This window comes from Xylocopa sonorina, chromosome 8 (assembly GCF_050948175.1).
Source record: "Xylocopa sonorina isolate GNS202 chromosome 8, iyXylSono1_principal, whole genome shotgun sequence".
In the NCBI taxonomy this organism is placed as follows: domain Eukaryota; kingdom Metazoa; phylum Arthropoda; class Insecta; order Hymenoptera; family Apidae; genus Xylocopa; species Xylocopa sonorina.
The window spans coordinates 6,121,214-6,147,888 of NC_135200.1; the positions used below are offsets into that span (position 1 = coordinate 6,121,214).

The 26,675-nt window shown below is 48.0% G+C and overlaps 1 protein-coding gene across 7 annotated transcripts in view; it reads left to right on the top strand.

Annotated features, from left to right (window-relative positions):
• LOC143426348 (telomerase-binding protein EST1A) overlaps window positions 1-26,675 on the top strand; it is a 116,292-nt gene that overhangs the window by 47,240 nt on the left and 42,377 nt on the right. For all 7 annotated transcript variants that reach the window (XM_076899749.1, XM_076899751.1, XM_076899750.1 and 4 more), the window contains exons 18-19: window positions 19,262-19,443; window positions 21,390-21,463. In XM_076899749.1, the coding sequence (XP_076755864.1) occupies window positions 19,262-19,443; window positions 21,390-21,463 (256 nt within the window). The remainder of the gene's footprint in view (window positions 1-19,261; window positions 19,444-21,389; window positions 21,464-26,675) is intronic.

A 26,675-nucleotide genomic window follows, 5' to 3' on the forward strand; every position in this document is an offset into this window, starting at 1 on the left:
ATTTAATTTTTGAGTGGTTCTTGGAAAAAACGGACACTTTCGATATTTAACGTTATTTCCGTTTCACGAGAGAAATCGAGCGTTTCTCGTACCGAACTGGCACTCTGGTGCGTTCAAGAATCGCGATATTCGCGCAATATCGGATTCCTTAACCCCCGGGCAATAAAAGCCAACGGCTCGAGACCGCAAAACTCCAGCCGGGCGTTACTTACATCGAGCGAGCAGGCGAGATTATACAACCGAGCGTGTGGAACGGACGTAACATCGGGCAGTATCGAGGAGCCAGCCGGCTTACGAAACGGCTCTCTAAACGCGGCTATCCCCGTGCATCGCTGGCAGTCGTTCCGCGATTGTAACCAGGAACGTTTGTCGTTATATACGCGAACTTATGGATGGGCGCGGTTGCAGCCCGGGAGTCCTCGTCGCGAGTAGGACGATGCTGGCGGCCAGTCAAGGTGGAAGGGAATAAAAAGAGGAGGATCTCCCTAGGGCGGTCGTCCTTGCCCTCGCCGGTCGGCCCACGTCAAGGCCACCTCGCCTCGAGGCGCATTGCACCCGTTCCTCTTTCGCTCCTTCCACCATCGCGGCTCTCACCGTCTTTAGCCCTCGCCGCGTTCGCTCGTGCTCGCCTCGTCTCTGTTGCCCCCTTGCGGAGGTGGGTTCGTCTAACGCGTCGCATCGCTCCGCTCGAACCACCCCTTCTTCCTTTTTTTCTTTTCTTTCCCACCAGCTTTCGCAAGGTTGCGCGACGAGCGTTTTTGATTTGTCGGGTCTAAATTTCTCTTGCAACCTAGTGGGTTCTTCTTGCGAACGTCCAACTGGATGTACGACCGTTCGATTATTCGCGGCACGTTATATTTCTTCGATCTGTTAGGCGGGATAGGCCACGCTGCTTCGTGGAGCTAGGAATTATGGTGGTGCTAGTTGAGCCGGGGTTACTAAGAGCCAAGACGACGGGGTGGTTTTGGTTTTTAGTATTGTACGCGGTAGGTCTGAAGGAGGAACGATGATTTGTAGAGGAGTTGGGCTGTGGTTAATTCGTTGCAAGTAGAGTACGCTGGATAGCATTAATCTGTCGAGATGCAACTTGCTTAGCGGAGGTGAGAAATAATGTTCTCGGAAGGTATGAAATCTTGATTTAGAGCTTCGGAGGTATTCCTAATAAAGATTGAATAACAGATCGTTCGTATATCTCTTGCAAGAATCGTAGCGAAAGTCAGTTGAACTAAAAATGGCGATAAGTAATTGATCGTGATATCGTTAAAATAGTTTTGTCTTATAATGGAACTGAGGAGGGTGTTAAAAGTTTCGTTTCCTGTTTGTAGAATCTCCTGATCGAACTTGTTGGTCATTCGACAAAATCGAGCAACCGTATAAATTTGCGACAGTCGAAAACGATCGACTGAACGCCTCGCACAATCTCCACACAGCCCACCCTCCTCTTCCTTCATTTACGTCGATCGCACAGCGCAGGTAGCTCGCTCGCGTCTCTCTTCATTCCTCTTCCCTCGATTTTCATCCCGCTCTGCGGCTGTTCGCGCGACAGATATCGTCTCCGATCTCCTCGACGCGCACCCTATTCAACTCCTTTTCCTCTTTTTCACTCTCCTCCGCCCGCCTCTACCGGACGCGCTCCTCCTTTTTCAAACGTTTCCGCTCCACCTCCCCACCACACCTCTCCCCGATCGCTATAAATATCCGGCGAGGTGTTATTTTTAACCCAACATCGCGCGACACGCAGCAGCATCGCCGCGATACGGCGTCGCGAGGTGAAGCGGAGGAGGTCGAAAGGGTTCTCTCGATACGCGGCGGATCGACGAAAACGGGTTTCACCGGATACTGCGCGCGTTGCTTCGATCGTCACGAGTCCAACGCGGACCTCCACGCGACAATATGTAACTAGATCGATTCTTTTTTTTTTTTCTTTAGCTACGATTCGTTTGGTTAGTGGCCATCTTTCGTTCTATTTATCGAAGAATCAACGCCAATGGATGATTATATATTTAAAGAAGCAGTCCCTAGTGGTTCGATATTTAAGCTTATATTCATTACAGATATGGCACTGATTAACCCAGAAAACTGAAATTACCATCCTGAAACTCACGAACTCCCATCGCTTCTCCCCATCCCCTGTAACTACATAACGCGGTGGTAACCTCTGACCCAAAAAACTGAAGGTACCATCGCTAAGTTCATTAACTCGTGAAATTTTTCCCGTGTTCTCCAACCGCGTAACTTCATCACCCGCGACCCGAAAAAGTTGCCCTCGAACTGGCGCGATGATTAAACTCCACAATTTAGCTGATGCTCTCTAACTACGTAATTCGTAACCCAAGTGCCGGCTATTTCCTGATCCAACACGTCGACGCTTCCCTCTCGAAGCTCGCACCTCGTCCACCGCGTCTTCTCCTGCATTGTACCTGAAGTGGTCTCTCTTCTCCGCTCGTTTCCCGCTCCAGGGCAACCTCTACCTCTCTCTCTCTCTCCCTCTTTCCGCCTTTCCTTCCTGCAGTGTTCTCTGGAGCATGACTCCGGGCGTTGATTAGACCCTGCCTCTTCCTCTTCCTTCGCGAAACCCCTCTCCGCGACTTCTCCCTCCTCCGCCTCCTCTCGACTTTTTTTTATCCTAGCTCTGTGACCTTGCGAAGGTCGGGTGAACGAACAGTATTACGAGAGAGAGAGAGATAAGAGGACGCGGAGAGACAGAAGGATAGAGGGACACTGAGAAAAATAGAGAAAGATAGAGAGGCAGAGGTGAAGCAGGCAGATAGAGAGAGACAAGGTAGAGCCATTGCTGGTGAACTTTTTTTCTTCTACTCGGTAGCAGCGTCTGGACGCCGCGTCGGCGTGTTATGGACTACCTGGAAAAGGAACTCCACGTCGACGTACCCGCGATACCCACTGTAATAATAAGCTGACGCAGAGCCGCAGTGGAACTATCATTACTCCTGCCAGCTTTACGCGAGATAAGCGATCCTCTCTGAGTCATTCGGTTATCTCTCGGATCGCACTTTGATCGGTGCGTTTCGCGGCGTGTTCGCCCGTAGCCTCCCCGCGAATAATAGCCTCTCCTCAGTGGTAATCAGGGACTCTAATTACCTGTGGCTCTTTGATCAATCAGCGATATTGATTTACGAGCGGTCCCCCCTCGTGCCAAGCGGTTCCCTCGCGTGTGCGACCGTTTAAATCACGTAAATCAGAGGGGGCGGGGGGATTCGCGTGGAATACAAATGAAACGGCGTCGGATAGGAGAAACTGGACGAATACCTTCGCGAGGTCTGCGGTAATTCCTGATAAACCGCCGGGTCACCGTAAACCGTTGAACTTAATTTCCTCCGATCATTGGGGGGATCGCGAGGCCTCGATCGAACGCCGCGTTTCCACGCACGAGCAGATTCCGAAACTTCTTTTCAATTATTCCGATCGTGTTACGATCCGGGCTGTTACGTCAGCGTTTCCTGGGATCCCGAGGGGGAGCATCTTGCACGCGGCCTGGCAACGTTTATCCTCGATAAACGATTCATTAGCGTTCCTGGTAACGAGTCGATACACCCAGAGAGAGAGAGAGGGAGAGAGAGTCCTCTTTACCTTGGCGCGCGCATCGCGGAAGAACACGGCTCTTATTACGGAGGGAATATCGTGCAAGCCGCCGCGAAGATGGGTAAATCATTAGTACCGACGTGTTTAGGAAGCCAATAGACCGACAGCAATCCGTTCGCGATGCGCGCAGGCCTACCCGGGGTTCCGCGCTCCTGGACGTCCTGTAATTGAAAGTTCACGTAACGTTCATTATCGTTCCCCGGGTATGTATGAAATTTCCACAACTTCCAACGATCACCGCTTCCTCTCTTCCCCTCTTTTATCGTCCGCGTTCAGTCGAGATCCTGCAGAATCTGTAGACATTCTCGTTGGGAAATCTCCAGCATTCGCTGCGAGTCAGTCGTTTTTAACAGAGCTTACCGTGTAATTAGAAAAATGGTATTCCTTTAGATTCTTCTGATTTGCGAATCAGGGAAGGATGTAGATAAATGTTGCGAGGCATGGTTTTTGATAAAGACTTGGAGATACGTTTCGTGATTCGTTACAGATTTGTCTTGAATTATTCTTGGCTACGTTCTAAAGATACGTTGCGTTATCGTCTCGATACAGATTTGATTTATCGCTGGTTTACTACCGTGGAGTAACGTACGATTGATTTAATCGGACGAACCGATGCCTGCTCACCGAGTTTAAGGAATCACGTTCAAGTTTAAATTGAGTTAGGTTATTCGTGTTTAGCTGAAATTATACAACACCCTAGCTATTTAATCTTGATTCCGTGGAATGTTTTTTCTCCCGTTTGAGAAATTATCAGAGGGAATAATAATAGTGGGAAGATTACGTTTCTCACGATGATTTGGCCATATAGAATTCTTTGTGTGTGTGTGTGTTTTTTTTTAATAAATCTACTCGGCGGAATGCCATGCTTTATTCATCTGCACGCATTACGAGATAATTGCCTGTGTTAATTGGAGGATTACCCACTAAAATCATTTCATTGTTCATTAAAGCATGAGATCCTTTACGAGGCAAACTCGTGAAGAAACGTCTATATATAATTCAATTCTCGACTATTTATAACAGAAAAATATTTTCTCGCTACTTAAAACGAACGTCAAAGAACCAAGCAGAATTTTCAATCCTTCCAATGCGAAATCCCATCTCTACGACCATCAGCTATTTATATTCTTCCTTTTGAAGCCCAGCAACTTTATCGTTCGCGACTCTTTCACACGTCAGACCTGCGTCACCGTTTTAAACAGACCAACGAAACTTGGCGAAACCTCACCAGGTCCTAAACCGTTTCGAGGAGAACCGAAATTGGGATAAACCCGTGCTTCTCGCAGACGCGAATCTCGCTTTCGCAACGAACGCCACATATATTCGCGTCGAAACGAGGCAAGCAGGGATAGTGTTGAGAAAAAAGGAGGAGAAAGGGTATTCATAAAAGGGACAGAGTCATCGACGCGTTCCTAGGAAGAACGGAAGTCCGCTCGTGACTGGTAATACCTACTTTCGTCCCGTTTCACCCTTTGGTCGTCCCCCGCTTTTTCATTGCCCGAAGAATAAACGAACCGCCTCGTCTCGGGGATAAGTCGTAATTCATTCGGCTAAAAATAATCGTCGCTAGTACCTAGAACTCGAAACGTAAATTCTTTTCTGTCCCTCTGACGTCTGTCTGGTTCTCCTCCCTTTTTGAACATCATCGGTCGAATTAACCGACTCTGAACTTTTACGACGGAAACGGGAGACGCGAGTTGCTTAGGGCTGCGATCTACGCGTTCGTTTTTACTTTTATCTAAAGCAAATAGCTGTAAATCCGTGTGCAAACGTCTTGATAGCAATTATAGGTAGGCATCGCATTGAATAGATGATTGTTCTCCGAGGAATTTAGTCGATGCATTCAGATGATGAGATAACAACGCTTGGAGTGCGCGTGGAGGTGAACAGAAGGGAATTAGATACGCTTACCTATTATTTACGTTATTTATCGTGGCATTGTTATTGTCAGGTGATTAGTAGACGGTGAACTGGGAGGAGACTCGTTTGATCGTTTCGCGTAAAATATACGGGACGAAGAAGCCATTAAAAACACTCGTTCCCATGTAATGGCATCTGGAAATATGTTTCGAAGAAGTTTCATTAAAAAGTTTCAACAATTTCCATTAGAAGAGCAGTAAAAACCGGGGACTCTGAAGCCTCGCGCAGCGGCCGTGCATCTCGACTTCATTAAGAACTCAAAGGATTAATCAACCCAACTCCATCAGAAGCGTTTAACGCTCTCCGAACTTCTGTCGCAACCCCTCGTCCAATCCATCGCAGTTGCTTACCTTCATCCCCCGTTCTCCATGGCACCCTGTGACGCGTTCACGCGACGAAACTCGCGCAGAAGCGGCGTTCTACCTTCGTGCATATTTGCACGGGCCACTCGAAGACTCGTCAACCCTTTACGACCCTCAGAATATAACTCTTCGCGAGTACACGCGAGTAATTACGAGTGTCCGTCGTAAACTCTTGATCCACGGTGGACGCAAAAGTGACGAGTCACTGTTCAGTACAATAAGCAGTCGATTCTGTGTCTACCATCGCAAAATTAATTAGCACAGCGACTAACTATCGAGGTGATATCTACGGTCGCATTGCGAGTGTCGATGGCCACGATGGGCTTGGAAAAAGGGAGCAAATATAACACACGTGCGATATTTGTCGGTATAATGAAACTCTATTTATTTAGACACATTGGTGGATAAGCTGTAGCACGTAGCAGTAGGAATTTTACTCCTTCCACTGTGTTTGTAGCGGTCCATGTTGGAGTGACAATTAGCAGTGGATTAGGTAAGAGGAGTCCGCCAGTAGATTGGGTAACAGGAGTCCGACAGCAGATTAGGTAAGGGGAGTCTGGCGGTAGATTAGGTAAGACGAGCCCAGCGGTGGATTTAGTTAACCTACCACTCATTGTCGGTGAAATTTCTTCAGAATAAACGAAGCTCTACTACAAATTAATATAATTCTAACATTGAAAATATAAAGGACGAGCTATTTTCTAGCTGATTTATTTTATTATACATTAAGTATCGAGAAATGGTTGTACATAGAAGACAGCAGAGAATTTCATACGTTTCTCCCCCTTTTTATCCTGCTTGCATCGACTACTGCATCCGCCATCGTCTTCTCCCCCTCGCGTCTATCCTGCGCGGTTCCGCTCGTGTCCTTCGATGATAAATCGTGGCGGTTCACGGTCCATCGATTTTGACGATTCACGAGAGGGTGGCGGTGATATTAATCGGCGGAAATTGAGCTGGTTCTTATGGATGGTCTCTGGTCTGGTTCTTTTGGGAAGTTGGGTTACGGGGTCGGAAGGATGTTCGCTGGTTTTGCTTAGTCTCGCGCGGTGTGGTCCAACGTGGGGTTTCGGTTGGCGTGGCTGTCGTTCTCGAGTTCTTCGAAAGCAGAGTTTAATCTTTCGCTTCCGATGATCTTGTTTCAAATAGGATGATTCACTGTTCGCGAGGAAATTCTTGTGGATCGTATGCACAAGCACTGTTTAATTTACAGTGATCTCGAAATTTGTAGCCCTTATTATTTCCATGTTTGCGAGAACGTAAGAAAAGTGTTGGATGTTTCGTTTAAATAATGAGAACGATCGTGTTCCACAGGAAACTTCTAACTATACCTTTTATTATTCGACAATAAATTCAAATTATGTAGCAACATTCAATTCTTATTTTGTACCCTTCGATCGCGTTCGTCTTTTATCTCTCGTTATTCTAATCTTATCCGTAAAAAAGGTATCCTAATGCAGGCTGTTAGGGATATTTACAAAATTCATGTTCGAATAATCCAGAGTCCGGATCCAGAATGTAATCGGAGGAACAGGCAAAAGGAAGAAACGAGAGCCACCGTGGCCGATGAACGGACAGGTAATCTGCATGCGTAATAATCTCGCGGTCGTCTTCGATGCAAATGCTCTAGCGCGTTTATTTTGACGTTCATTCCTTCGAAGAAACTGGACGAGAAACTCCATCGAGACACTCTACGATGGATCCGTTGTTGACTATGCATCGTTGTTTTTCTTTGATCCAACCTAACTTGAATCTTAATTACTCGTGTGGGGTTACAGCGATCCATCTTGTCCCTATTCTTAACCTGTATACATTATCGTCACATTAATTCCGTTTCTACGATTCTCTCTTCTATTAACTCACATCGCTCTGAAAATCGCGCGGTGCCAATTATCGCGAAGGAAAATCGCGAGATCCTGTCGTTGGCGCGACTAAACGACGAACAAGCTCGATCGAGCGCAGCACGAAGCCGGAAACAAGGGCCAGGGATCATAATTCGCCGTGGACGGTGCAACGAACGCGTCTTCCGGCCGTCGTCCGCGCGAGTCGTTCGCCAATCGAACGAGGATCGATCCCAGCCGCAGGAGCCTCGGTCGTCCTCGCGCGGCTGCGTTTCTTTCTCCTGCGGCTGGCAAAAGTGCGGCCATAAAGTATATCGCGCGCGAGAAAGTGGGCGATGCCACGTCCGAAGATATATCCGCGTGCTTTGAAACGAGCGTTATGTAAATACGCGCGGTGCTCGCGGTGCGCGAAGGGGTTGGACGGCGAGAGGACGAAGGGAGGGTGCGCAGGGAGGGTGGAGGAACAGGGACTGGTCGATACGTAACCCGGCACATACCGGCGTGGTACGTGGCTAAAGTAAATTGGTGGTCTCTGCCGTTGATGTATGGCGGAGTGATATTATGAACAGGCCTTCGTCTCATGCATATTCATCCGGAACATCCTACCTGGCAGCCCTCCTGGCTACGGGTACGCGTTCGCGATTTAAGCCGACCCGCGAACGGACCCGTCGATATCTGTTTCCGTTTTATTTCGCGCACGCTGAATAGAGGCGAGGATTTCTCCTGATTTTCGGTTATTTATCGCGTTTTGTTTCTCCACCGCCGCAGCCAGGATTATCGTTAATGCGAGCACTCGGATGGCTCGATTAAGGGAGACGGGGATATTTATTATCGGGGGTGGCCATTGAATAAAGAGAAGTTTGGTCTTATGATTTACGATTGGATTACGGATATTTTACGAGGTATACGCGTGTAGTTTGGCTCGAGTGTTCGCAGGATGAAACAAATCGGTAGTTCGGTTTAACGTCTTCGTATTTATTTGAAAATCTGACTAGCTTTTCAGTGGAGCCATTTAACGTTCCTCTTCGTAAATTGATAAAGAGTATTATTCTCTCGTTATAATACCATAGCACAGATCGTAATTCGATTATAGATCGAACAAGGGAATGATTGCTGTAAAAAAAAGTGGGCGAGGGTTAAGGTGAATTTTAATCATGGCTAATAACGACGAGCTTATTGGAAGACGAATCGTGTCCCGACGTCGTACGTTTTAATGGAAAAGATTAATTATATCGCGCATCTGACGTTGATGAATCGCGCGGATTTTTCGACAAGTGAAATTGGCGCACGTGAAATTGTAGACGCCGGTTTCATTAATCGTAACGAGGCTCCCGCTAACGATCCACTGCTAATATAGATAAGGTAATCGGAGCAACACGATCGTAAGTGATAATGCGAATCGGAGGGCACCGCAGAAAATAAGTTTCTTTATTATTATTATTATTATTATTATTATTACTACGACATAAAATATCGCTGAGCGATTAATTAAATGAAGCTAACGTGTCACGAATACTATAGAACAATTCTGATTTTCTGCGATATTAAGAGAATAGCAATTATTTATAGTAAAATTCGTGGATAGTTGATATAAGTTGAGAGCAACAAAAAATGATTTACACCACGGACACATTATCCACAGTCACAGTCAATCCTCGCGACACGTATCTCGTCGCGAACTCATCTCTCCCCATCTCCTCGAGCCATCACCAATATCCATCGTTCTCACGTAGCATCGAAGAAACGAGAGAAGCAAATATCGTCCAGGAAAATCTCGATCGATCGACAAAAAGCTCCCGCGGAACGTCGACGCTACAATGTTTCAGATCGACGTCCAGTTGCGGTGTCGCGTCCGCTTGCGGTGCCGCGCGAAACCTACCCCAACGACGCGATCCTTCCACTCGCGACGCCTGCAGGAGCGTCGTTTCCACTTTTACTATCCCTATTTCCATCGTAGGAAAAAAAAAAAAGAAAAAGAAAAAACGACGAGATCAGTGGAACAAATCGCGGATCGCGTGGACAGTTTCGGCTCGGTCACGTCTCGACTCATCATGGTTTCCGTTCGTGCGGAAATCCGGAGGACGGGGCGAGCTCTCCTGCGGGAACCGCATTGCAGGCAAAAAGGCAAGAGGCGGGATGGTGGGTAGGGATAACCTCGCCCTTTTCTTCTCGTTCCTCCTGTCCCTTTGGGGAGAGTTTCCTTGTTACTTTTCGATTGATTTTCTTCGGAGGATAATAGGATTCCCACGAGTCGTAGTATATAAGCCACGTACAGTAGTATATATTGTAAAATGGTACCCGGAGAAACTGGTACCGTTATAAAACATTCTAATCTGGATTATATCGTACATGAAAGAGGAAATTTCTACGAACTAAAATAATGAAAAATATGGTCATTGTAATTAAAATTGCATAGCAGACTTCGTTACTGAGAGAAAGGGCTCTGACTTCTGACTTTTATACCTGCACATATATTAATAACAAGAATCCACAAGTCAAGCTGTACAAAGTTTCTCCACGTGTCGCATCAAGTATTCAATTCTCCCAAAAAGGAAGTTTCGATTATACTTTTATTATCCTCAGCCTTCACAATCGTCCTGGCGCCAACCTCGTAGCAACAAGGGTTAACACTGTAACTATCGGGTACAACGGATCCTATCGACGAGCAGCTCGTCCTCTTCGACAGGAGCTGCTCGATGGACAGGATGCGACAGTCACGTTGAATCCCGCGTGAGAACGGTTGGGGGAAGGCGAACGGTCGCGCGCGAAAAGGAATCCGACGAGCGGCGCGGTTTAGGCGAGCTGCTCGCGAACGCGCGCCAGCAATAATCGGCGTCGCTGAATGGATGGAGCCATTAACTTTATCTATCCGCGACACGACGCGCGGCTCGCCCGGGTGGCCGATCGCTTGCACCGTCTACAAGCATTCCTGTTCCGCGGTGCGATCGATCGACGGGCCGCGAAAGGGGTTTTCTCGTTCCCCCTCGCCATCAGGAGGAGCATCGCTGATACTGGCGGCGTTACTTCGACGTTTCGAGCTTCTCAAGGGGATGATTGGGGTACATTCGAGATTGAACACACGTTTCCTTAGGAAAGCATAAATTCACAATATCTCGATTATGGTCTAGTTTCATTAGTTAAGAGTTAATTCGTTGTGTAATTATTTTAACAGTGGAGGGTGGACGATGGAAATTAGTTATGGAATTAATGAATAAAATTTCGCGAAATCTTTACGAACGAAGGGAAACGTAGACGCTGTTCCTCGAACGAGCACGAATACCAGAGCGTTCGTTTTCGAGCGACCCAAAGGCAGGTTCGAATGGGATATCTCACCCCCGGATCGGACGCCCATCGCGGCTCCGCCATTCCTCCCTTTGTCCGTCTTTCACTGCGCAAACGGAGCATCGTCGATGGTAAGAGAGGCGCGTGTCGTTTGCCGCCGTCGTTCGCCTCTGAAGGTATTCCAGATACTCGGTGGTATTCGAAAGACGCGAGGCATTCCGAATAACCAACTTCCACTGTTCCATTCGAGCCGCAGCTCCTTTATTCGGTACGGTAGCTCCCTTTTATCTTCCCGGAAAGCGATCAGGGGTGGCGTGCCGGCGAGCACAGAGGATCAGGTTCAAGATATTCGAGTGGATTTTACGGCTGCCTCCGAAGCTCGAGCGATATTTCACGCCTCTGAAACACGGAAACCGGTAAAGGGGTTCCTCTGGCGAAAGAATCCTCCCCGGGGAATAAGAGATTAGGCTGCAATGCGAACGGCTGCGTGCGTTCCACTGAAGCGCTGTGCCCTGTGAAGCGAAGTACTCTGTTCGAGTATTTTTATTACAGTTGGAAGAATCGAGCACGCGAATGAAACGATTAATTTTTCGTACCCTTCAAAGTGGAAGCTGGCTCTCGAAGTTGGTCATCGTGACGAAAAAAATAGACGCTCGATCAGCGGGGCACTCTCGCTCGATCGTGATTTATTCGGTTCGTTACGTTAGAGGCAGGTCAGTCGTTTCCTTTCTATTGTCATTTGCCACCGTCTATGATGAATAATGCTCGCGTTCGTAGAACAAGGGGCTTCTCGTGAAGTATCTACGTGTCTGAATGGGAATGTTCCTCGATCAGTTAGCTGCTGGCGGGCACCAATTCTGAGAACGCCGTCATTGACTTCTCAGTCTAAGCGTTCCCCCCCAGAAGAGCGTGTATCTGTAGCGACGAACAAAAGGCGCGTTGTAACAAATGAAAGCGAGCTTACGAAAAGCTGCAACGTCTCAGCCCTCTATTCCATCCTCTCTCTAACACACAAAACGCATTTACTTCTCGAAATTACAAATACACACACGCGTTCCATTTACGTACACTTACGCATCGAGAAGAAAATAATTTACATAAAAATTAATCGTACCTTTAAAAAACTAATTCGCATACGTATCGAGACGCGCAGACTGCAACGAAAAGCTAAAGTACAAGCCATCTCACGAACTTATATTCCCTCCCTGCAGGCTCGTGCAATTAGAAGGAATAAAAAAGAGAACCTCTCAAATGATACACATAAAGCGTATACTTAAAACTGGGATCGCGCACCCCTTTAAAAGCGGCCGGATCCCATAATAAACTTATCGGGAGGCACGCTTCCGTTCACCGCACCTTCTCACAGGGGCAACGACAGTGGCGGTTTTGTTGGCCGTGTTTCCAACGACGCCAATAATTCGGTCGTTTCCTAGAATGGTGTCGCGAGGGGCGAAGGACGCGCAGGAAGAGGGTGCACCTGGTCCCCGGTCGTCGGAAGCGTCGACGGCAGCCAACCGGACGGCTCGTTAGTTCCACGTAATATCCACGATCATTACTACGTATCGGCGTATCATTTCCAGCGGTGATTATAGGAAGCCGCGAGTCTTCCTGCTCCCGCTGCGTAGCCGCGCGACTTAAAGCAGGAGAATTACGCGACACCAGGGCCAAGGGATGAGGGAAGGAAGGGGATGGCGTCGGTTCACGCGGGTACCACGCGGATGCAAAACTGTCCACCCTTTCGTCTGCTCGTTTTCCTCGTTTTAACGAGTGGACGACGTTCACCGTGTACAGGGTGTATAATTACAGTCGAAATGAGATTGGTCACGGGACACGAGAGTGCTCTGACCCTCCGTTTACCTTTTTCCTACGATTTTCACCAGGAAGTGTGGTGCTCTCTTCTTTTGACACGGAGCTTCTATGTGATGCTCTCTTTTACGATTTGGATCACGGGTTCGGAGTTCATGGACGAGAGTAATCGAGTTTCAGCGCTTACTCCAGAGTATTTCCGAGTACACTCGATTATAAGTTGGTTGTAATTCGATGTTACGTGTTAATTGGCGTCCACGTGTTCAGCAGTTAGAGAGAGGTTTCGTGAATACGAAACCATTTTGCAGTCGCCAGAGGTTGCGCGAATGTATAAAATTGTTTCTAAAAATCAGAAGGTCTCCGCGTGTCACGCAACTAATTTCGCTAACCTAATTTTCTTTCTAAAATAATCTGTGAAATTCAAATCTGCGATTTGTTCGATAGGGAATCGAAATTTTACCCGGCAAAATAATTTCCAGATATATTTTCGATAATCGCCCACAGAGAGAGACACTCTCGATTTAGGTCCTCGGACGCGACAAGCTTATCCGTACGAACAGGATTTCGCAGAGCTCGTTAGAGGCTACGCGCGTTCCCCTCCCGAGGGACCTTAGATCCCCGGTAAATTGCGTATCCGCGTGGCGCGGGGATCGTCCCGGCTCGAACCGGTGCGGCGCTTACTGGAAAAATCCGCGTATAAAGGACGTGGCGGACGATAAGAGGTGGCACCTACTTCAACTACTTCCCTTCCAGCCGTTTTTCTCTATTTTACCTTTCTCCCTGCTCCTCTCTCCTAATCCACGAGGACGATCTACCCGTGGACAGGACGGAATCATGTCAGCGACCTCGCAAGGCCTCGCCAAGGTCGTACGTTGAGCTCCACGGATCCGAGCAGCGGGAGCTATTCACCACCACCACCGTTCGTGGCAGCGGCCGCCACCATCCTCCGATGCCACTGCCACTCCGATCTGCCGACTTCGTGACTAATTTGCAGACGAATAAACCTCTCCTTCCATCCTTCCTTCTTTTTCTTACTACCTTTCTGCCTGACGCTGCATCCGAGTCGTCTTCTTCTTCTTCTGCTTCTGCTTCGTCGTCTTCTTCTTCTTCTGTTCCCGCTGCCGTTGCGCTGCGAGCCTGTCCGTGTGCGTTGGCTGGAATATAAGAGTGCGAGGATGACTACTACTGGGATGATCCTACGGCGTCAGTAAAAGCGAGAGTCGACGCGTTTCTTGACGGAAGCCGAACGAGCACGGCCTGTAACGATTGTTCTGAAACTTTCGAGGGTTATTCTGAATTCGCAAACGGAATATCGTGTTATACAGCTTCGAGTTGAGATATCAAGTAGACGAGTGGATTTTTGAAGGTTTCCTTCGATAGCCCGATTTTTCTAAAAAAAAATAACACTCGTCCGTTTCTAATAGCCAGCACACCTTCCGAAGCACCCTCTACATTGCTCATCCGAGCGTTTCGTGCCATTTTTTCACACGAAAAAGCGATTAAAAATCCCTGGAATTGTCTGTGTTAGTCCTCGAGCCACGAAAATCTAGTCGCAAGTAGAAAGAGCGGGCATTGATCAGACGCGAGCGAGCACTCGAGAGCGGTGGCCGCGTCGCGTACGTACGATTCACACCTTTCGAGAGGCGGCTCGAATAGCGGTAGCACGGCGGGCACGTTAACTCCCCCGTCCCGGGGTTATCGACACACGACCCCACCGTTTTCTCGCGGAATTTATCAGCGCTGCCGGCGCTGGGATATCGTAATCGGATATCCAGCTATAGCCGGTTGGCGCCATTTTATTAAATCGTCCGCGCGCGCCATTCTACGGGCCGGCAAACCAGTTTACGATAACTTAACTGGCGTACACGAGCAGCTAGCATAACGACCGGCGAGCGTCCCCCTTTGCACACCCTCTGGCTTTCCTTCTCTTTTCCCTCGTGGCCCGGCGCGCGCGTTTACCCCGTCCTCCTCCTCCATCCGCGGGGGAAGAAAAAGGATGATCCAAGGTCGCCTCGTGTTATGCGCCGTCGAACGATAGGCGCGGGAGTTTTATGGCATCTGCGTCTGCCCAGCGAAACTGTCCATTCCTACGTGCGCGTCTAGATAAACGGGGATGAAGATCGATGCGCTGATTTATTTCGCTCTTCGAAATGGCGGTTAGTACTTTTGGTTTCCGCGCTTCGTTTCTGGGTTCCTCTTTGGCGAGTTTATATTACGTACACGCAAATTTCATTTAGATTTCTTTCGTTTAATTCGAAATTTATATAGCGTTATGCTATATTTGTAATGTGGTGTATAGTACGGAGATATGTTTCGCGTTGAGATCGCAGTACGATTCGAGAGCATCGGTTTTGCACGATCGAGGTACACGTCCACGCAGTGCCAGGGCAAAGCGTCTCGAGGCGAGCTACCGTGGCGCCAGGCGCCAGCTTCTTTGCGTGCCACGGGATCCTTTCCTTCCCCTGCCCGATTGCTGCCACTCTTTACGATCAGAGATACTCGAATCATCAATTTCCCTGATAATCGAGATCATCTGATATACGTTAGGCTGCGTTACTGGGCAATGAGGACCATTCGCCAAGGTTGACGATGCTCATTTCCAAGTCTCGTCTACTGAAACATCGCGATCATCCACGTTTATCTTCGATATCTTATGAAACATGTGATATCGTCGTAACGATGTTTTATATAGTAAGATTTTAATTTACCCATTCTCTTCTATCAACACACGTTACAATTTTTCATTGTAACAGATCATATCGACGAAAACGTTCATCACGATACACACGATTTATATGTAACGATTCATAGCCCATCGACTCGATTCGAGAACCAATAAACGCCTCCGCCTGTCCGCGTGGCCACAAGTCACCGCGTCTGACATAATTGCGCCGCGCTTTATGCGTACGCACGAGAGGCATCATCCTCTCGTGTCTGTCCGCGTGTAAAATCCACCGACGTCCAATTATCCGCGGGGACGTGTCGGGAGGCTCACCGTCACAGCCCTCGGCGCGGAGGTCCGACAATCGCGCGAGCGGAACGCGTCGCTCCTCCTCAAAGTTCCAGTCGATCAATCTGCAGTTCCAACATTGTATCCTCGTTGGCGTCACGGTTCCAGGACGGACGCGATAAGTATCTGGGGATCCACGACTGACGCTGTCCTCCCCATCGCGGTCTCCCCCGTCCTCCCGCCGCCGCTCCCTTCCTCGTCTTCCATTTTCCTTTTGCGACGGGGCTGTGTTATTTCACGGTACCATTTCGCTGGACACGCGTCGCGCGCGGAAAGCAATAACGACGTGTAATACAAGATTTTTCATGCCGATACCGAGCGCGTCGAGGATTGATTGAATCCGGAAATTGTCTCTCCCGGTTGTTTGCACAGCGGTGGAATTAGTCCCGCGGTTGACGGATCATGCCAGACGATGGTAATAATTCGCGAGATTCGCTCGGTTGATTCCAGACAATTTAAAGGTAAATTACAGGTCGCGCGGACTTAAAATTCGACGAATTATCCTGCGTAAACTATGATTTGTCGTATGAATAATTCAGTCGTGATTAAGTTTTGCGAGAAGGTTGTAGTACCAAATGCATAATTTTCCGTTTATTCTGCTCTGTCCGTGGAGCCAATGTACGCTGCTGTCCGATCGTTCTGTAACAGCTGCGATCGAGGCTTTCAGAATGCATCGTACACGCGTCCGCGAATGAGAATAACGCACCGGATTGCTCGATGTGTAAAGTATTTTTATGAGAAATCGAAGCTTCGATTGCAAGTTTATTATTATTTTATTTCGTCTTGATTCACTTGGTAGAATCGTTGAAAAAAAAAACACCCTTTCTTCCCAAACGTCGCCAAGAGTATAAAATGATATCTTCTAGTTTTTAATTATCAGCACGCGTAGTCATCCATCACGAAATGGCCTTAATGAACCAGTCGTTCGGCTTAATAACGGTAATTATCGTCGCGCGGAGTGGCTATCGAAACGAGCGGCAGCTAAAAGAGCACGGCGTAGGAAAACCGCGATCGCACGCGTGCTCTCGCGGTCTCTCCCGTGCGTTAAATCATAAATCCAGTAAATTGGCCCGAAAGCCTTGTTCGCACATACGCGTAAGGCGGGAACGTCGACGATTTCGTCACGGCCTTCGCTGGATTTTCACGCACGAACGCCTTTCATCCAGCGATCTCTGTCACGGCTTGCCCTTTGGCTCTCTCTGTCCTCGAAACCAAAGCTTCATTCAATAGTCGCCGGACGCTGTGGCTCCTTTTTACATTCCTTTGGTAGCATTAACCTTGCGATCTTTCTCTATCGACGATTTTGACGAAGCTGAAGCTAAAACGTCTTCGAATTCACCAAAATTTCCATATCATCCACGAAGATAATTCATTTCCGTTCTTCTATCGATATTAGAAATCCTGAAGATTCGAAACCTAAATTGTAACCTTTGATCTCCTTCGTCGTCACGAAGGTCCTCGAATTTACCAAAATTTCCATATCATCCACGAAGATATCCTTCTTCGTTCCTCTATCGACATTAGAAATCCTGAAGATTCGCAATCTAAATGGTAACCTTTCATATCCTTCGTTGCCCCAAAGACCTCGAATTCACCAAAATTTTCATATCATCCACGAAGATAATTCATTTTCGTTCCTCTATGGATGTTAGAAATCCTGAAAATTGGAAACCTAAATTGTAACCTTTGACCTCCTTCGTTCTCGTTGTCACGAAGGGGTCAATAGTCGCTGTTCACGCGATCGCGAGTCTCGCCAAGAATAGAGACCGCCATTGACGTCTTCCGGACCCGCCTTCCGGTCCCGTCCGCCGTCGAGCGGCCTCGGTTAATTTGACAACGGACGACTTTATTCCCGTCGACGGCGAACGAAACGTCCCGCGGAAACGTTCGTCGCTGGGACGAGGGGCAAACACGTCGCGGGTCAGAACCGGAATCGATGCTAATGGAATTATCCGGGCCAGCTGGGCTAACTCGATTCGCCGGCCGTTTTCGCGAGGTAATCGCGTTAATATCGGCGCCACGAGGGAACTGGCAGGCGCGCTGACCTCCGCCCTCGATTTCGTTAAAACGGCGCACGCTTCCACTTTGCCGGTCGCGGGACGCGATTCAGGGTTCGTTAGCGACGAAGGGAGCGGACGCCTTCTCCCGCGCCTCCGTTCCGCCCTTGTTCCCTCGCGCCAATCGAGTTAACGGCCGTCCTTCTGCGAACCGTCGCAACTTCCGGCCGACACTTGCTACGATGCAGGGTTGGAGCTCGACTCTCGAGCGGTAATCAAAGCCCTCGCGACGGGTAATTGCTCGGAAGTTGATCTTTTCGACTTTACATACGGTTCCAGAGTGTCTCTCGGTTTCGATCGATGCTTCTGAATTTTGCTTTCTGAATCTTCTAGTAAGAGTTAAGGAAATATTCTGTACTGGTATTATGGACGATGTTTCCTTTATTAATTTTGCACTGGGAGCTTTGAATTTTTTTAAAGCTTCTACTAATGCTTGCGAGGTTTTGATGTAACGAGAGATCTATTTCTAACGAAAAACCATTCGACCCTTTAGATAGAATTTCGTCGCGCGATTGATCGCTTCCTTAATCGATAACGAGTAATCCTGTATCGTGTGATAGGTGTGCCAGGATCGGCGGAGCATCGCGGCTGCGACGAGAATAAAGGCGAGGAATGTGAAAGGGGGCGGTGGCGATCCTCGAGGAAGTGGACAGGACGATACGCGTAATTTTCGCTAATGATCGTATTGGCAATTAGACGAGGCCTTTCTATAAATCTTCCCTAACTAATTACCCTTTACACTCCCATCGTGGAAGAAGACCACACGGGCCGCGGCTCGCAGTTAAACGCTAATTATTATCCTCGTCCGCGATAAATTAAACTGCCAGACGCCATGGGCCCGAGAGTAGGTGCCTCTCCGTGTACCGCGTATAAACGCGTACCTGTAATGCACCGTGGCCCGTGTCGTGTGCAGGGGACGGAGTATTGCCCATATTCGACCGGTTGCCCTTAGTAAATTCAATTTACGCGGTTGGTGTGCGCGCGCGCGCGCGCGAGACTACCCTCGCCGCGGGGCATCCAGCGCGTAAATATTCTCGCGTATGTCTCTATTCAGAGTGCGTCCTGGCTAGGAGAAGGTTCTCGATTCCTTCGTTTTCTGGGGACCTCGAACCGGTCTGAGAAAGTTTCGGCTGCCGCTCGAATGATTCGTTACGTCGCGTACGCTGGCTTCGAGGACGCTGAGCGAGGGGTGAACAGAGAGAAATAGTAAATGACAATCGTTTGAGACAAGTTTTTAGGAATTTTTAGAATCTTTCTGGGCGAATGGTAATCGAATGAGAAATGATTTGAGGATCGTAGAACGATTAAATTATTGGAATAGTTATTGAAAAAAGTGTTGTTGGTTTGATGGTAACGGTTCTACCCTTTCGTTCGTTGTTTCAGATTCCCAAATGGAGCAGGGGTACCGGTCTGAGGTCCAGGAGAGGGCACTGGTCGTATCCTTGCAGATGTTCAATCTGATTTTAGAACGTGGCGTGTCCTTGCTCAAGTCACAGTTGGACAGCGGCGAGGAGCCGAGGATGGTTGTTAGCGAGGACATGCAAGTCCTTTTACCAGCTATCAAGGTATTTCCGTTATCTCCGGCATATCTAATGGGCCTCTATCAAGATCTCTTTTTCCTGGAAACTTTCACCGTACCGGGAAAACCGCGCGTCATTCTAATTGCGTAGCGTAGACCGTAATCTCGTTGGAAGAAACGCGACGAAAAAAGCGGCGACCCGCGTGTAAGGCAACCCGTGCGCGTTTCACGAAGGTGCATCGCGCGGTGGTTGGTGTCTCGTGATTTTTCTTTTCTATCTTTTTTTTTTCTTCTTTTCCAAAGCGAACGTGGCGTCCACCAACGTGGCACGGATGGACATTCTTCCGCGCGCTATCGCGTGCGTCGATCGCGGATCGATGAGTCCGTGGTAAGAAAGGCGCAGGAAAGTTGGTAATCGTCGAGGATGATGAACAATCGATGCTCCGTGGCGACGGGTTCGATTGTCTTTTCCGGAGGATCTAAAAATAACGCGGAGAGAATTACTTGGTAATTTGTCAACGGTGATGCGCGAGTCGTTCCCTCTTTGATTAATCGTTCTCGGTTAAATGAATTATATGATGGATACCGAGAAAAGTTCGCGTTGGCTTGGGTTACGATCAATTCTCGTATTTCAGAATCGTCTTTAAGAAAAAAATTATTTAATCTTCGATTGTTATCCAGACAAAACTCATTCATCTTACCAAATTTCAAGCGTCCGCGAGGAACAATTTACCGATTCGTTAAATTAACGATCCCAACTGTGTTTCGCATGCAAAGAGAGAAAGTGCAGCGACAACGAGCGCGCGTTGTCAGTTAACCACTCGCAGCATTGATCATCCGAACTTGTAACAAGATCCGTAAAAGAGATCCACCGAACTGCGATCGGCTAAAAACAGCTCTGGGAGCACCCGACACAAATCATCCTCGACGTGCAACCGCGAGCAGCGCAGCTCATTAGCATTCGAATTTTTAACGGACGCACTCGAATCGAGCCACGTGTCGATGCAACACGTTCCTCAAGCTCCCGTTCCTCAAGCTGATCGATTTTTCGTAACCGGAACCCGTCCAGCTGTCGCCAGAACGCGTCGACGCCATAATGGAGAACCGCGCGCGAGGGGTGCGCTCGCGTTTAAACGAGAAATTATGAACGTTCGCCAGCGCCCACGCGGTTCCTCGCGGTGGCCGTTGTTCCTCGACCCTCTCTCCGCTTATTATGCAATCTGGTGGTCGCGATTAATGCGCCCATCGCACGTGAACTATGCGCGCGCGCCCCATCGATAAAGGTCAGCGGGTATGACAAGCCGTTGGTACCGCGCGCGCGTAACCAGCTCCTTCCTGGTTCCCTCGAGCTGGTGCAGCCTTCAAGGATGCGTACCATCCTACGCGATACCATCGCCGCGGGGGATCCTGCGACTAGCAGCTGCGAGTGTGGGATGCCTTTCGAATTGTCCAGCTGGAATTGTCGGGGTGGTTATTGGAAGTGTAGAGTGCTGTATCGAATGGTCACGTTTCTGCGTACGTTGTTAAATGTAGTATAGATTCTTTATTTCGATACGATTTTTGGGTATCGTTTTGGGGTTATTCGTATGGTATTTGATTTTGATTCTGGCTTTTCGTTGAACTCTGGCATTTTATTTATTTTGTCAAAAGATGTTGGTTAAAGTCGGAGTGACTGAGATCGTGGCTTCTGTACGAACAGAATCCTCCTCGAAAGGCATCCAGTGATTGAGATTGAATAAATTCCGAGAGAATTCTGATCGCTATCGAAGACCAGCAATAATGCCAACAGTTTCACTCTTGTTCAACGTAAGACCATTAATAATTGCCGATAGAGCTAGACGCGATACAAGACTGGTAGCATACGATTCACTTTCCGGTGGATAGATGAACGCGGCAGACGAAATGATGTGCCACTTGGACACTCTATAAATAGAGGCGATCCCTCGCGTCTGAAGACAGTTATCTTCCATCGTTGAATCATTCTTGTTTCAGATCTGGTGCGATTGGATGCTTTGTCACAGCACCGTCTGGAATCCGCCGCCATCTTGCACTGACTACAGAGTCGGGTGAGTCTTTCATCGAAATTTCTACCTTACATTCCCATTTTTTTCCCGTATCGATACAATTTTTCCTTATTTTCTATATTATTTTCTATATTATTATATAACATGATCAACAATTTATAGTTCATTCCTTTTATAAATGAAAAAAATCGCTCGCTCGCAGGAAACTTCTACAAGCTCGAAGCTCGAACTCTCTTTACCATGACTTCACAGATGTTGTAACGCTAAAACTTCCCCCCGTAAAGCGTCGATTGAACCAAGTTTCAAGCGTCCCGTCGTTTAAACGCGGACAATTCCCGCTTTAAACCCGCTTTAAACTTTCTAATTACTGTTACACGTTAAAATGCGACCGCGAAATGCCACCGGGACTAATAAATATCGCAGCTGTGTCGCGCAGCGAGCGCGCGCTGGGATTAGTCTATCGCGGAAAGAACCTGCAATGCATCTGGAACTCGGTGATCCTCCAGCCTTGCGGTTTTGCGGTACGAATCCGGGCTCTGTTCTCCAAAGAGAGAGAGAGAGTCCAGTCGGTAAGCGCGCGCGATGCATACGTTTGCCAGCAGATTACGCCACGGCCACGAAATTATTCAGCGTCAGAGGCTCCTTTCGTCAATATCTGTTTAGCGAGATACGAGCGATGGGTAGCGATTAATTCGTGCTCTATTTAATCTGAAAACTTCTAAAAATCCCACTGATATCTAACTTTCTATTTATGTCGCGTTCAACTTTGCGAATCAGCAGTTCTTCGATTAAACTCTTTTCTTTCCCCAAATTCGGTGTCGTGGCGCCTGGGACCAAAATGGCCGCCGCTGAGAGAACTTGTCCCAGATCGCATCAAACCTCTATCGCGTGTAAAAATTGTTCGAACGTATGAGATTGCAGCAAAATTTGGTAAACGCATTTGAATTAGAATTTCAAAGGGTAACGTTGAAGGGGTTTTTGAAGAGAAGAGATCGCAGCGAACCATCGAGCACGTCCGTATTCAGGCTCACAAGGAAGTCCCCGAGTTCATCGCGCAATTATCACCGGCTCGGTTCTAATTCGACGTGCGGCGACGCGTGGAACGCGCGTCTCCGCCGCGTCGCTTTTGTCAAACAGATTAATCTCCTAGAGCGTTCGAGCGACCCGGGGACGACGGGAAGAGAGATATTCACGGCCGTGGCGGCGCGACTATTAATTCAGGTTGACACTTCAGGTGTTTTGAATTATGATTGTTGTGCCGGACTATTAATTCTGCTCGCGGGACATCAATATTCCCGGGCCAAGGAAGTCCACGACGCCGGGGAGACGTCACGCGCGACGCGGAACATCTCCGCGACCGCGCGGTCCACGTGATTTATCGCGAGCAACGCCACGGGAAATTTCGCTGAAAACCGCTTAAATCGTTCGTACCAAGCGATCCTCCCGAGGTCTGCTACGCGTACACGGTGGTTCAACGTAATTTATGACCTTTTCGTTAGCCACTCTTGTTCTTCGCGCGAGCAACAGCTGGTTCAACTTCTGTTTCACGATCTTGGAAATTTGTTTGGCTACTCTTGCTCGTTTGAGAATTTTCCTAATTTCGAGACAAACGTTGGGTTAGGAAAAAGCTTAGCGAAATTTGTAAGGAAATGTAAAAAGGGAGACTGTCTCGCGTGGAAAGAAGGGATGATCGCAAGAGGAGAGGAGGAACGATACGAACGGCGTCGAAGTCGCCGGCTGGCGAACCTGTTCCGTTCTCGAATCGTCCAGCGTGGGAGTGACTCATCGAAATAAAAGCACGGCTGGTCGGTCGATGCGATGGCAATGCAAAACACGGCCAGGTTCGAGGAAAGGCCTGATCAACGTATAATTATCTTCTTGCGTTCCCCCTTGATGATTGACAAAGGAGCTGTGCCACGGAATCGCTGGCGAGGATCGACGCGTCGTTAGCGACCACGGCCCGCTTGAAAATGCAGAAACGAGGCCCTTACCAGCTCTTTGTACCTGTTTGCATGTGTGTACGTGTGTGTGTGTGTTCGCGCGCGCATCCACTGATAACACGACTTCCACCTACGGTGCAGACGTTCAGTGTTCAGAAGAGTCTCTCATGAGAATTTTGGGAAAGTTGTATTCAGAGAATTTTCATTCTTGCGATTACGAGTCAGGGATTTTGATGGAACCTTTGTTTTCACGGTTATATACTCAAGATTGAATTTATGCAGCAGATACGCGAGACTCGTTGGTAATAAAGATACCACTGTGTTCGTATTCGAGTACCGTTGATCTGAGAAAAAATGGATGCACGAAGAGATAAACGCGTTTAATAGGTATTATTCAGTTTTCTACTTCTTCGTCTCCTTCGTCTCCATGAATATGAGAGCGGTTAGAATTGAAGTTAATTGCGTGTGACTCACGCTGAATAGCTATTTGCTTAGTCGAATTTGCGATTCCGTCTTGCGTGTCATCTTCCATAATACCATATTTGATCTTCTACAGTTGTGCAACTCTGATTAATTGAGAATCCTAATCTTCATCTCCGTGCCAAGGAATTCTAATAACGAGTTAATATATTCGTACTTAATCGCTTCACGCGTCTCACTCTAACAATCCATTGGAATTCAAACGATCTTATGAGAACGTGTCGTGGCATCTTTGTCTAATTGCACGACAGATTTTCGCGATCGTTCGAGGTCGATCGAGTGTCGTGCCAAAAACTCGGCCACCGCTCGTTTTGAGCCACAGCAACGCACACGTCGCCTTTTCGTCGACGATTCGAGCGCGATCAAAGACAAGGCTTTTTATTCAGTATCGAGCCGGGGACCAAGGGAACGCATCGATCCCCAGGATCTTTCTAACGAGACGGGAGGGAAAAAAAAGAAGGGAAGAGCGGTCGAAAAAGAGAGAAAACAGTCGCTGCTTGGCCGACTGATGCGATCTATCGTCCATTAAACGAGTTTCAAGGCCCCTTTAGTCCCGTAACTGCGCGAACGCTCGCGATCCAAGCCCCCAGCCTCTTTGCGCAACCGAACCCAGCCAGCCAGCCGATCGACCAGCCAGCCGAGCTAACTACTATAAGCTATATCTATATCCGACTGGATAAGTTAATTATTGTTGCTCGTTAGCGATTAACAATTACGCGAACGAAGCCGTTTCCTTGGCAAGGACGCGATCCTCAACGATGCTCGCGATCGTACTCGCGCCTCCTCCTCTGCGGATAACGCGGATTCGCGGTCATATTCGCGGATACGGCTGTTATTTATGGGACGCGGTTCGCGATTAATCCGCCGTCGAATCGCGACTTCGTCGATCCTCCGTTTTTTCTTGCTCTTCCACGTCTTCTTTTTTTTCTTGCTTCTCTGCTTTTTTCTTTTTTCTCATTCGAAAAGCAGTGGGGGGATCCGTGCCTCTTCTTTTTAGCTCTATTCGCCGAGGATAGCAACTTTGATCTTCCCACCGCGCGTGCCTGGGACCGTGTAATTGCGAGATCAATCACTGTCACCGTTTTTTCTATGTCCCTCCTGTTCTCCTTCGCTCGTTCAGTTTCTCTATTTGCGCTCTATGGTGTCCATAATTGGGGAAGCTTGATCTAGTTTCAGGTTCGATCAATTGCGAATCAGGTTTTCTTGTTTGTTCAAGGACATTGATAGTCACTCGTGCAACTTTGTCATATAGCGTTTGTACTTCGATCGTTAATTTCAGACGAAGATTGTTTCTGTCCTTTTTCGTCTGATTAGCATGAAAGTTCGCAAAGTATAAAGAGATTTGGTTAAAATAGTATAGTATAACCAGAAGATATAATAATCTTTAATTAAAAGATGTTTGTCAGAGAAAGTTAAGGATACAAAAATCCCAGTGAAAAATGCAAAAGCTTTGGAATGCTAGACACACTTTAGCTCGCGGTCTGACTCAGCGGAGGAAGGACGTACGTGTTGTGAAACGAGTAATTAACGCGATGGCGTATATTAAAACTGAAAAGTAACCAGCTGAACAGCGAAACAGCGGATGTGCATCTCAAGAATGAGCTTATCGAGCGCGATGCAACAAGATCACTTATACTCGTACTTTTCTCACAGGACAAGAACCGAGTTATCATCACCGCGAGAAATAAGTCTACGAGCGCGCACTTAGACTAATAAATTGTGATACGCATCGTTGGACGAGCCATGAATTATCCGTACAATCAATTCCACTTAAGCAACATTACCGCTAATTAACTATGACTGGTGTCATTCTTATCAAAATTCCAACCAGTTCAACAATTCAACTCGCCTGGGTATCGTCGAGCGAAATTCACTTCTCACGCGATGAGCCACCCCTCTCACGTGTGCTCGCGATTCGAAACTTTTTTTTTTTCCACGGTGGCGCGCGTTAATTTTCAATCAAGCCCCCGTTGAAGCGATCGCTAATAATTTTAGCGATAAAGAGGTCCGCCAATTGGACGAGGAACAGAAACGATGGGGTGCGCGGGTACGAGGGCGCAATTAACAAATGACCTTTCATGACGGCAATCGATTAGTCGACGGGTACGCGAGCGGAGCCAACACACTGAGAGTCGTGCGCGTTTCTTTTTCCGTCCTCCTCTTCTTCTTCTTCTTCTTCTTCTTCTCCTTCTTCTTCTTCGTCTCCTCTTTCTTCTCCTTCTTCCCTTTCTTTCTTCCTCTTCTTCCTCGATGCTGACGGTCTGCGCCGTGGTTCTTTATCGCCGCCTCCGGGGGCTGCGCGCGATAGCATCGAATGATCGATAGCTTGGAAAATGATCCCCCGCGCGCTGCCATTCATCGCGGTGAAAATAATTAAACGGACGACTTTGGATTTACAGTAACACGGAAGTGGGCACGGTGGATACGCGCGCGTGCAACACCGCTTACCGACACCTCGTATATTTTAACGATGTCACCGATACAACCGTGCCCGGTTCGACGAACGCGGGGACCGTGAAATTCTGATCTGCTATTAATTTCGATCGAACGGAGTCCGCTCGTTTGTTTGCCTCACTTTCCTTGAATTGGTCCCCTCGTGGGGGTCATCGATCGAACGGTTTCGCTGTTCTCACGGTGGACCGCGGCTAATTGCCATTTATTGGTACTCCTTTATGCTTTAGTATCGAGAAATCTTGCGCGTGTTTATTGAATTCGTCACGAGAGTGGGAGGTGAATATTTTTATTATAAACAGAAAGTCTAAATCGTTTCACGATCGAAACCACCCCCTGTGTCATGCTTATGCGTTCGTGGAGGATTTAAATATGTAAAAGTG